Source organism: Artemia franciscana, chromosome 15 (assembly GCF_032884065.1).
Source record: "Artemia franciscana chromosome 15, ASM3288406v1, whole genome shotgun sequence".
Classification (NCBI taxonomy): domain Eukaryota; kingdom Metazoa; phylum Arthropoda; class Branchiopoda; order Anostraca; family Artemiidae; genus Artemia; species Artemia franciscana.
This window is the reverse complement of record NC_088877.1, coordinates 1,348,631-1,361,252: the sequence shown is the minus strand read 5'-3', so window position 1 is coordinate 1,361,252 and position 12,622 is coordinate 1,348,631. Positions and strand designations below refer to the sequence as shown.

The 12,622-nt window shown below is 35.4% G+C and overlaps 1 protein-coding gene across 1 annotated transcript in view; it reads left to right on the top strand.

Moving 5' to 3' along the window:
* The window catches only part of LOC136036689 (bromodomain-containing protein 3-like), a 131,461-nt gene extending 120,420 nt beyond the window's left edge, over positions 1 to 11,041 (top strand). The window contains exons 17-19 of the mRNA XM_065718999.1: positions 1,888 to 2,009; positions 6,030 to 6,327; positions 9,330 to 11,041. Coding sequence (XP_065575071.1) covers positions 1,888 to 2,009; positions 6,030 to 6,327; positions 9,330 to 9,389 — 480 coding nt within the window. The 3' untranslated portion in view covers positions 9,390 to 11,041. The remainder of the gene's footprint in view (positions 1 to 1,887; positions 2,010 to 6,029; positions 6,328 to 9,329) is intronic.
* The last annotated feature ends 1,581 nt before the right edge of the window (positions 11,042 to 12,622 follow it).

Below are 12,622 nucleotides of genomic sequence, written 5' to 3'. Positions count from 1 at the left end.
TGTTCAGTTTGGGACGGGAGTCAGTGGCGTGACTCTGTAAGCTTAGCCAGAGTCGACCCAGCTTTAAATGGGTACCTGGAGAAATCTGGGGAAGGTAAACAGGAAGGGTGTGCGAAAGCACAGGATGGTTGGCCCCCAACCCCCCATTGCACTTCCTGGCTGAAGGGCCAAGAAACGGAGATCAGCACCGCTGGTAGGGACTGTAAAGTCTAATGCCGTATCCTTTACCCTTTTTTTTTATTTGTCTTATCCAAACTGTTTATACTTTATATTTGGCCCTCGTAACTTGTTCTTGAGCCTTGTCTTATTTACCCATTATTAATCTAACACGCTATTCCAGATATATAAACAAGTTTTGAATCCGAATATGTCATGAGAGTACCATGACGGTTTATTATTACCATATCATGTAATTTATTTAATTTATTATTACCCTATTACCATGTCAGTTTATTTATTATATCATATCATGACATTTTGTAGTGTATTATCATGACAGTTGGCGCTACATGTGTATCTTCTAAAGACATCTCTGCTTTTAAGTAACATTTGTGTTAATTACTAAAGTGAGTAGATGTGGCAATTTACTCTACAATGAGCCCTTAAACAGCTCTATATTGTTCCAGTGCCCTGCTAACAGCGGAGGAAAAACAGAAAAAAAGAATGCTTCGTATGCAAAAAAGGTACCATGCACCAAGCCGAGTGGATTGGTGCGCTGGATTTAGGATCCTTTGCCCGAGAGGGCGAGGGTTCGAATCCTAGTTTACCCAATTATTTGATTTGGGACGGCGGTCAGTGGCATGGCTCTGTATGCTCAGCCAGAGTCCGCCCAGCTCTAAATGATTACCTGGAGAAATGGAAGGGCGTAAACAGGAAGGGTGTGCGAAAGCACTGGATGGTTGGCCCTTATACCCCCATTGCACTTCCTGGCTGAAGGGCCTTGAGACGGAGATAAGCGTCGCCTCTTTGGACCTTAAGGGTCTAGTGCCCCATCCTTTACCTTTGGCTTTTTTATGCAAAGGGGGTTTTCCTTGTTTTTCAAGCCAATGGATTTTCCTCGTTCTTCAAGCTAAGGGACTGTAAGTTTCCTGAACAGAGTTTTCAACCGCACTTTGTGGTTCGGTCCGACGCTATTTTAGGGGTTTCAGGCTATTGTGTTTGGTTACTATGGGCCGTGTTCGTCTTTTATTAATTTGCAGCTACCACTGCAACCATCCCCAAGCATCCCCTTTTGAAAATCATTGGAACTTTTCATTTTGTTTTAATTTAAGTCCTTCCCTTTTTCTTAGCATTAGCTTTGTCTCCAAAACAACTGGAACTAAGATATCTTAAAATTTTGCAAGGAATTTTTGCTTCGTGATATTTTCAGATTCATTAGAAACTTCTGGGCTACTTTTTTTGTAGGGCTATCTGTGAATTATACATATATGTAGGCATGTTAGCAAACCCCAGTTTTATAGCTCTTTGTTGCATCCTGCCCCTGCGTTCATGTCCCTGGTCCTCACACGGTTGTCATCATGGCGTCACACTCTTGTTATTTGTTTGTTGTTTTTTTTTAATATAGTCAATATTTCAATTTAAATTTTAATGGGCTGTATTTTATTTTTATGATTTAGCGTTGGTTCTTTATGTAGCTGACCAAGTGAGGTTTGTCGTCGATGTTAGGTGATGTGGAGATTGGTTATCTTTGTGTGAGTATTCGCATGAGCTGTATTTCTTATTTATTTTTCCCAGTTAACGGGCCTCTGGGCCCTTTGGACTTTTTTTTTAGATTGTAGGGTTTTTTATGCTTATTGAAAAAAAAACTTGAACTTGACTTGATACCGTTATGATGTTCATGTTTTTATGTTGGATAGTGTAGCCGATTTTTATTTGCAATTTTTTCAGCAACGTCAGCTAATTGAGCAACAAGAAATGCGTAGGATTATGAAAGAACAAGCTGACAAAGGAAAAAATGCAGAAGAAATAGAAGTGAAGAAAGATGATGATGAAGCATCAGATAAAACTAGGTAATCTTTGCAAATTTATTTTTTGTATTTATAGATGTTATTTATATTATCTATAATTTATATAACATATTACTATTGTTTATATGTAATATTAATGTATTCATATGCATTAATATTTATGTTTATTATTATTTGTATACGTATGCTACAGTTTATTATTCACATTTAATATTTTGTATTAATTCCAATATTATTCCTGTTATCTAATATTATATTATAAAATAAAATATAATGTTCCAGTTGTTTATTTATTTCGCCAATACTCCGTGGGCCGGTAAGAGAAAAAGGAAAAAGGGAAACAAATAAGGAAAAAGAATTTTTTTTCAAAATAAAATTACTTTTAAAATTATCTTTATTTGGAACAGACAATGGGTTTGTAACGTAATTTAGAATAGAAACTTTATAATGTCCCTGTTCCTATGAAAAACTTTAGGGTAATAAGATGCAGTGCTCACTTATTTAAACTTAGGTCCACTCTCACGCCTTGAGGTGCATAAGGTAACAACTGCTAACCGCTGCGGCTCTTGGTCTAAGGTCAATAACTAGTACTTCCCAATCGACCTAACTCATGGACGGTGTGTCCTCCTTTTCCAGTAACCACCCGAGTGTTTTACGCTTCCTACCACTTCCGCACAGATCATGTGATTTCCAGCACCACATATCATATGGGTGTTTGCCCTTCTTCATTTTTATCGTATGTCCCAAAGTCTCTTACAAAGTCTCTTACAAAGTCTCTAAAGACTTCCAAGGTTGCTTACGAATTTTTTCGGTGATTAGATGCAGCTTGGCCCGACCTCTAATCTCTACGATTGATAATCTCTTTGTTTAGTGTACTGCCAGTGTTGCTCTCATGCATTTATTTTCAAGTCCAGCTAGTTTTTTTTGGCTGTTTTGACATGCTCCATGATCACAACCGTCTAGGACTACAAGTAAAAGATTAATATTCAGTATTGTGAATTTAAGTTTTTGGGTGTATGTGGCCTGCATGTGGCCAGCATGAAGGCCTGCTGCCAGAGTATTAACCATTGAGTTAGGCAAGGCTTTTGCCTTGCTGACATTGGTCTACAGACCAGTGGGGGAGGCTTTTTCTGCTAATTCATCCATTCTTTTCTGCAGATCTTCTTGAAAGTGAGGCAATGTCATCTGCAAAGTCACCAAAAACTGGCCTCAGGATGCAGTTTAGTGCCTCTATGGAAATTACACTTCGTATGGAAGGAATTGCAATAGAAAGATTGTAGTGCCTTTTTAAGAATCAGAAGTAATTGGAGGGTCTTGTTTTCCTCCCACGTCCTCCCTCCTTCCACCACGTCTTCCCTCCTCCTTATTTTCCTTAGTTTCTAAGTCCTTAGTTTCCCTCCCTGACCACTCAACCCAATCAAAGTTTTGAGATAGCTATTCTGCTCATAATAGTCGGAAGGTCTAATAAATATGCCACTGGGGATGACATGAACCCCCCGCAGCTGGAGTAAAATCAGTAAATTATGAAAATTATTCATTGTTTACATATAGGTTTATTATTAATAAAGGAGGGAGATATGTTTAATCCTGGGTCTCAAAAAAAGGCTAAGGGTATTACTGTGAAACTTGTGAAATATTGACAAGAGTTATAATTACATCGAAGACACCGTCTGCATCGATGTTTCAAACAGTTTTATCTTTGATGTCTCACTAACGGCTATGGATATTTAGTTGAGACTTTCAGGGAATGCTGTGAGGGATGCAGGACTAAATCAAAAGACAATATCTGTGCCGAGATTGTCAAAAGTACGTGTATGTAATGTTTCAGGAATGACTAAGGGTATCAGCTTGAAACAGTCAGGGACTGCTGAGGGGTATGTTGAAGTAAACCAAAAGATTTTATATGTGTCTATGTAGTCAAACGGTCTATCTGCGAGATCTCATTAAAGGCTGCGGATATCCAGTTGAAACTTTCAGGGAATGCTGTGAGGAATGTTGAAATAAATCAAAAGACAGTACGTATGCCCAGGTTGTCAAAACGATGTATTTGTAATATCTCGATGACTTCTAAGGTTATCAAGCGGAAGCTTTCAAGGGACTTCGAGGAGGATGCTGAACCGAATCAAAAGACCCTGTCCACATCCAGGTTGTCAAAATAACGTATCAGCAATATCTTAGGAACAGCTAAGGGTACGAAGTTATAACCTCCATGGAATGTTTAGGGGGTGTTGAACTAAATCCAAAGATACTATCTGCATCCAGGGTGTCAAAAGGGCGTATCTGCGACAGATCATGAATAACGTAGGGCATTAAGTTGAAAATTTCTGGGAATGTTGAAAGGGATGTTTAACTAAATTAAAAGATGTTATGTGCATCCAGGATGTCAAAAATGGCGTATCTGTAAAATATCTGGAATCCGTGGCAATTTTTATTACGTTGAAACTGTTAGGGTATATTGAGGGGGATGTTGAAGTGAATTAAAAGACATTATGTGTACCTATGTTGTCAAAGGGTGTATCTGTAATATTTCAGGATGAACTGAGGGTATTAAGTTAACACTTCCATTAAGTGTTGAGGAGGATTTTGAACTCAATCAAAAGACGCTATAAGCATCCAGGTGAGAGTATCAAGGAACGGCTGAGGTTATCAAGTTGGAACTTTCATAGAATTTTGAGGGGGGATTAGAACCATAGCAAAAGACACTGTCTACATCAGGCTGTCAAAAGGACGTATTTGCAATGTCTAAAGAATGGCAAAGGTATTAAGTTCAAACTTTCAGGGAATTCTGAGAGAGAAATTCGGCTAAATCGAAAGACACAGTGTTTATCCATGTTGTCGAAAAGATGTGTCTGCAATAGCTCAGGAACGAGTACCGGTATCAAGTTGAAACTGTCAGGGAATATTGAGGGTATTTTGCACTAAATTGCAAGACACCATGTACATCCAGACTGTCAAAAACGCGTATCTGCAATATCTCAGGAATGGCTTAGAGTATCAAGTTGAAACTTTCAATGAATGTTGAGGAGAATGTAAGACTAGATCAAAACTCAGTATCTGCATTTAGGCTCTCAAAAGGGTGTATCTATATTCCCCCTACCCATCTATCCAAAGTTCAATAGTACAACTAGAGTCAAAATTCGTTATAATTTTTTATAAAATATAAGCGACAAACTGAAATTTTAATTCTTTTGCAGAGGAACCGAAAATTGTTTTATACATATTTCTTTATTATTCAATTAAAAAAGTGTTGCCAATTAAAATTGAAAAGGAATTGATTTAAAAAACTTTTTCTCCGAAAAAAATTTTTTCAGTGATAAGTAGACAGTTGCATTAACCCAAAATGATCAGAAATGAAGTAAAATAATTTAAACATAAAACGAACAAAAATCACTATCAATGAATAAATGAGACCCCAAATGAGTAATCAAGTCAAACTTAAAATGAACAGAATTAAGACAACTAGGATAAGAGCTAAACCCCTAAAGCCTCTAAAAGTCAGAGTGTCATTTACACTTAGCTGAACAAATTGTGTTTTAAAATATTTATCATTTATCTATCAATCAACAAATCCGAAATTGTTTATACTTCCAGGAATGAATATTGTTGTATATTAAACAGTCAATCTACTTTCAATCTGGTCAGTAATCTGGGTTAATATGAGGATTTTCTTTCTTCTTTTTAATTGTTGATCCTATGACAGATAAAAACACATCTCGTACTAAAAAATGCTCCTGACTTTTTAATTATGAAGCTGCGGTACTGCGTTGTAAGGTTTTTGCGTCAATTGCAAAAAAAAATAATAAAAAAAAATGCAGTTTTTTTTTTCATTCTGTGAAAACTGCAGATGAAATCTATGACACAATAAAAGGAATATTTAATAAGTAATTTTGATTTTATTGTTTAATGAGTTAAAAAGAGCTTTGAAATTTGTACTTGAAATGATTTATTTAGAATCTTGAAGACTTCTAAATTTCACTGTATTTGCTTATAGTATGGATTATGTACTTCTTCAAGGGGAATAAAAGCAAGATTTTTTTTTTTTATTTTATGCTTTTTTTTCAGGAGACCTAATTTAAATGAAAGTGCACCTAGTACACCAGCACCCACTGTGTATCCAAAGCAACTGCCGCCTCATCTTCAGTCAATAGGTCTTGGAGTTCAATCTCCTGCATTAACCCCTTCTCCGACCCCCTCGCCAGCACCAATTCTGCTTCCCGTTGGACCATCTTCTACTCCGTCGCTTGCTTCACCACGACAAGATCTAACAGAGAGTCCGGGACCAGGTCAAGGAACGGATAAAGCTGCCATTGAGAGAGACAGACTGCGGATGAGAGAGCAGGAAAGGAGAAGACGTGAAGCGGTAAGGATTTCATTTCTTTTACATTGTTTTTTTTTTTTTTTCTCTGTAAGACGTACAATTTAATTGAAGTGAGATGATTTTTCAAATTCAATGTTTTTCTATAGGTTTTTTTCAAATCGAACTGTCAGTGTCTCACAAGCATATAAAAGGGAATGTGGTTTTTCACTTATACTAGTTCAATCCCGTGTTAGAGTGGTGGGTCATTTTTTCAAATGAGAAGTTGTTACTCCCATCTTAGGGGGAGGGGGCTGTGGCCCATAGAGAAGGTTTTACACTAGCGTGAAACTATTCATTACGCTTTATACAAAGGAGGCTTCTGGTATGAATTTTATATTTAAATAAAATAAAACTATTAAAAATAAAGAATCAAGACATCAGTCAATCTCATGTAAGATCATGTAGGCTATATGGATAAAAATAAAATGTATTTCTACTTATTTCAGGGAGGTTTTAACTCCGTAAACTTTGAGTCTTTGACTTTGACTATGTCAATAAGTTAAATCTTTAAATTTATTAATTTAGTTAAACCATTTAATTAGATTAATTTAAATAATCAAATTCAGTCTAATTTAACGTTAAATTTATTTTAATTTAACTTTAATCAAAGACTTAACAAAGTTAAATCTTTAAATTAAAGAAAATCAATTAAAAGCTTCTCTATTATTCAACTTTATTATCAACTTACAAATGGCTGCAACGAAACCAGAGATTGGTTCATGCCCAGCAAAGCAAAAGCAGAGCCCAGATTTGTATGCAGCATCCCTTTTAATCCTGCTCACTACTTCAAAAATACTCAATAAGCTAAACAATAAAAATGAATTTAGGAAAACCAGTAGTAGTGTGTAAAATATTGCGGCTAATTACTTACAAACTCTACTGGATATAGTAATTTCCTTTTAACTTATCCTTTAAACTCCTTTCTGAATGTTTCAGCGCCCGACTAGTGGCGATTAAAAAAGGGGGGAAGGAAACACATCATTTAATGAGACTGTCATTGGTGAATCAATTAATTCTTTCAAAAATGCGGTCGATTTGGAGTGGAGTAACGCGGAATGGAAGTACCAGTGGGACGCTACACCCCATCACACCCACTAATTGTGTCACCTCATCAATTCGACAGCGAAATGTTCTACGGGACGATGCAGTCCACCTTATCTCGCTGTAAATGCGATTTAAGGTAATTTTAAGGTAATCACTTCATCACATGTGAAAAACTGATTTTCCGTTGTTGCTCTAGAGGGGGGACTGTAATTCTCTTAAATAGGGTTCTCAGTCATCATGATTCCAAATGGTGTAGTTTTTATTTCGATCCTACAGTGTTTTATAGTCTTTCAGGCTATTGTTTGATTTTCCACAAATTTGTTTTCGAAACGAAATTTTATCATTGACTAATCAAAATAGTAGTTACCATTCCTGAATCAGCTGAACATGGTAATTCTTCCTCACTTGACAATTTTTTTCGAACGTGTTTTTGAATTTATGATTACTATGGGCTACAGTTCGGTTTATACTCAGTTACTCCTAAGGGGACAACTGTGATCTGCTTAATGAATAATATGATTGGCTTAAAAATTTCATGAGTTAAGTCATATTTTTCAGCACAGACGTATAGGATAGTAATCTCTCTTTTTCTTGCTGTTTTAGATGATTTATGGCGATCTTTGTGATTTTGTTTTTGTTAACTGAATAAACAAATCCTATCCTGCTGTTTAGGTGATTTTTGCTGTTAATCTCCCTGATAACACCATATTAGGCGTGACTTTTTCATTAATTAAAGTAAAAAAAACAACAAGTTTTTTTCAACTGAAAGTAAGGAGCAACATTAAAACTTAAAAAAAAATTATTACCCATGGGGGGTCACCCCCTAGTCAATACCTCGCTCTTTACGCCAAAGTTCGAGTTATGTTCCAATTCTTTAAGAATGACGCTCTGAATCACAAAGGCCGTTTAATTAGAATATATAGCTCTTTTGAAAATACTAAAAAAACATTAGCGTAAAGAGTAGGGTATTGACAAAGGGGCAAATCCCCTCATACACGTAATAATTTCTGTTCGTTTCAAGTTTTAATGTTGCTCCTTACTTTCGGTTGAAAAAACTTGTTTTTTTTTTATTTAATTTCTAATCGTTTTTTAAATAATGTTGGGAAATCCGGCGCCCCTTCATAGAAATTTCCATTTCCCCATGAAAACATCCTCCATGAAAATATCCCCCCACGTAATCCCCTCCCACCACCCCTACCAGAAAAAATCCCTCCTGAAAACGTCTGTATTCTTCCCAATAACCAATACTATGTGTAAACAATGGGCAAAGTTCATAACTTGCAGCCCTTCCCCGGAGGACTGTGGGGGATTAAGTCTTCCTCAAAGACATAGTTAGTAGATTTTCGACTATTCTGAACAAAATGGCTATCTCAAAATTTTGATCGGGGGACTTTGGGGGAAAGTGAGTGTGGGAGGGGGCCTAGTTACCCTCCAATTTTTGTTCACTTGAAAAGGCCACTAGAATTTATAATTTACATTTGAATGATCCCTTTCGCGATACTCTAGGACCGTTAGATCGATACAGTCACTCCTGGGAAAAACAAATAAAAAACAAATAAATAAACATCCGTGATCTTTCTTGTGGCAAAAAATACAAAATTCCAAATTTTTATAAATAGGAGCTTGAAACCACTACATTGGGGTTTTGAATCTGATGGTGTAATTTTCATTAAGATTCTATCACTTTTAGGGGGTGTTACCCCCTTTTATTCGAAAATAAGGTAAATTTTTTCAGGCTCATAACTTTTCATGGGTAAGACTAAACTTGATGAAACTTATATATTTGAAACAAGCATAAAAAATCCGATTCTTTTGATGTACCTATTGGTATTAACATTCAATTTTTTAGAGTATTGAGCCGGGTTGCTCCTTACTTACAGGTCGTTTGATTCGTTGATAGACATATTTTGCAGAGTTCAGTGAAAATAATTAACACAAAAATTGATTTTTTTTTATTACAGGGTCTGATTGACATGAACATGCAGAGCGACTTAATGGCTGCGTTTGAAGAGATGCTATAGCTTTTCTATTTTATTTATTTATAGTTCCATTTTTTATTTTCTTAAAAAGTTGTTAAAGTTATTGCTGATTAATTTTTTGTTATTTTTGAAAATATGCCTTTTATATATTTGTGTCAATTTGCCATCATTCTGACTCAAATAGTAATTGTATGAGTCTTTGCTCTTTAGTTAGTGTCCATAGGCATGTGTTAGTTTAAGAACATTTGTTGATTGTTAATTGTCAGTTCTGAACCTACTCTTGTCCAGATTTTAGTTTCATCCCTTATTTGCAAAAACAAAATCCCGTTTAACTGATTCTCCCATCTAATTGGTTATTTTTTTATTGATATATTTGCCGAATTCATTTCTAAATTTGTGGCATATCCATCTGAAATGTCTGTTTGTTTTAGTGACTATTTTTCTCATTATCATTAACTTGAAAAGATTGTTTCACTATCGTCATTACATACGAGAATTTATTAAAGAGGTTATTTATTTGAAACTTGTACGGTTAAAAACTATGAAAAGGTTTATTTGAAAATATGTTTCTTTTTTTGTAAGCATATTTAGTTTTTCAATGGAAGATAGGAGGAAGGTCTTTTTCGATAGTTGTTAAGTCCCCAGAAAGGATTCTGGTTAGGAAACCTGTTCCTTCAACCATGAATAACCGACGTTGTTTATGTACCAAGAAACATAGGTATATTCCGATAGGGTATTTTGGTTTCTTATCTGAGGGACTGTAGTTCCAGTAATAACTGACGGAAAATTTCTATAAACTCAAATTTTATGAATTTATATATAAATTCAAAGCCATAAGAAAAAGAAGCAACATAATTTTCATATGAGTAACGTTCATATAAGTAACGTGTAAAAAACTGAGACCATGTAAGGAACCAATCCCTTTGACTTAGCTCAGTTTGATCTGACAGTTCTGATGTGACCATTGTCAAAATTTTCAATAATTTATACATATTGTATGTATATATATTCAATTAATGACGCTACTTGACTGCTAAGGTCCTTGCATCGGCCCTGTAGTGTGTTGCTACAGCTGATTGTGAACTTTGGGTCTCTTACTATCAAACTGAGATCGAAGCTATTGCGCCAGCAAAGAACAAAAACATTTGTCCTCTCCAAGATTCGAACCAGAGTTACCACGGCCACTGACAAGCTTCTGACCATTGCGTTATCAAATTTTTTATCCATATATATTGTTACATTTCAATTTTGAGGTATGTACTTTTTGCGAGTATCATTATCTTCTTCAGGATATTCTTTCAAAATATCGCTGTACGTTTATTCGATAGAAAAATGTACATTGAAGAATTAATTGTAGAAAATTTTCGCAGATGGGCCATATTTTGTCCCTACATAATAGTTTTAGAATTTTCAGCATAATTTTATGTGTTTAAAGTTTACGGATTTTCTAATTTTTAAAATATCCCTTTTTCATATTACTTTTCAGTATTATTTTGCGTCTTTTCAATACAAAAAATGTTTCCAAGAAAAAAACAACAAAATCGCCATGCCCCCGCCCCCCTTCAATCTTTCGTCACTGAGAAGATCTACTGCTACCTGCAGTGCTTTCGTATTTTGTGTTAGTGTCTGGATTTATCATTGGCGGTTATCATGAAAGTTTATAGATTTCGTGAATAAAATATCTTCATTTGCTACTTATTTGTTTTTCTGCTGAAAGTTATAAATTTTACAGATAATACTGTTGACTCGATGCCAGAAATCATTTAAAATATATTATCATTTTTCCTATTTCTTTTACTATGTGAGCTGAACAAGAGAGAAATTGGCCACGTCTCTACAGCAATTTTGGCAGGTAATATTATGAAACAAGCTCGAAATTGAAAAGAATAAATTGATCACTAAAAAAACAAAAGAAAAAAAGATTCTGGAGAAAATAGCCCCCCCCCAAAAAAAAAAAAGAAAAAGAAAATACTGCTCAAATTGAACAAAAAAAAAGATTCTCCTCTGCCATGTATTCTTTTATTAAACAAACTGGAATAACTTATCTTGTTTTGTTTTAAATATATATAAAAAATTGAAGAACAAGTAAAGATAGTATGTTTTGCCATTGATTCACAGCCTACCAGACAGAAAATAAGGCCAGGTAATCAGGAAAGAAAAGCAACGCAATGTATACGCCCCGATAGCTAAATACCCTGGTTTGTCTGACTAGATCCATAATGGCCAATTCTTGGATTCAGATAGTCCTACGTCTCCCTAAATGACTCTCAAATGAGGCACGCTATAGCACAGCACAAGCAGTGGCGTTTCTAGGGGGCTGTCCACCGGCTCAGGCTATGAGGGGGTCAAACTAAGTTTTTTGTTTACTTATATTGTTGTAGTCATGGGGGGGTGGGAATCAACATTGTCCCGTGCGCTGAAAACCCTAGCTAAGAGCAAAAGATAATAATCCTTATCAAAGACCAAAGCAAAATATTTCCATCATTGAGGTGTGGCATAGTGCATTTAGAAATGGGCTACTAAGATGGCTTCACATCGTTAACAGTCCTTTTTTTTACCATCAACCAAGTCATTATGAACTTTTTGCACCGAAAAGAAGATATAAAAAGATTGTATTTTAGAGCGTTTCTCAATACAAGTTTTAGCGGAGAGTTTGAGAAAACCGGTGGATTTGACCTGGCCTTTGTGTTTTTGGAGGTGGGACCAAATCACTTTTTTTGTATTTCAATTGTCACTGATAGCAAACAGGTATTAACGTTTGGGCACGATACTTTTTCAAACATTTTCAATTGTTATCAACAGCAAATAAAGACAAATGTCCTTGGGGTTTGAAATTATTTGCTTCATTTTGGCTTTGATGGCTTAAGGCCTATTCAGTCAATACGCTCAACGGAGAAACAAATCTCCTTAGTAATATACCTTTATCTGCCTCATTTAAGCTCAAACGGCTTAAAAAATGTTCATTGCACCGGGTTTTCTGGCTATATTGGCGCCCTATTACACCTATAAAATGGATAAGCTTTTTGCCGCTAAGAATAAACAATACAAGCAAGGTAGGCTCGTTTGGCATTCTTTAATTTCCACTGCCTTGTTATTTATAATGGCTTACAGCCTTAAGTTACTATGTCTTAAAAAAATCTATTCGAAATAAATTCACTTTGGTCGTAATTAAAACTCTGAACTAAAATTTTAATTAGAAATTATTGTTTAAACTAAAATATTTTATTACCTTGAAGGTAGCATGTGCCTTTTTGCAGATTTAGGGTCTTGGCCTG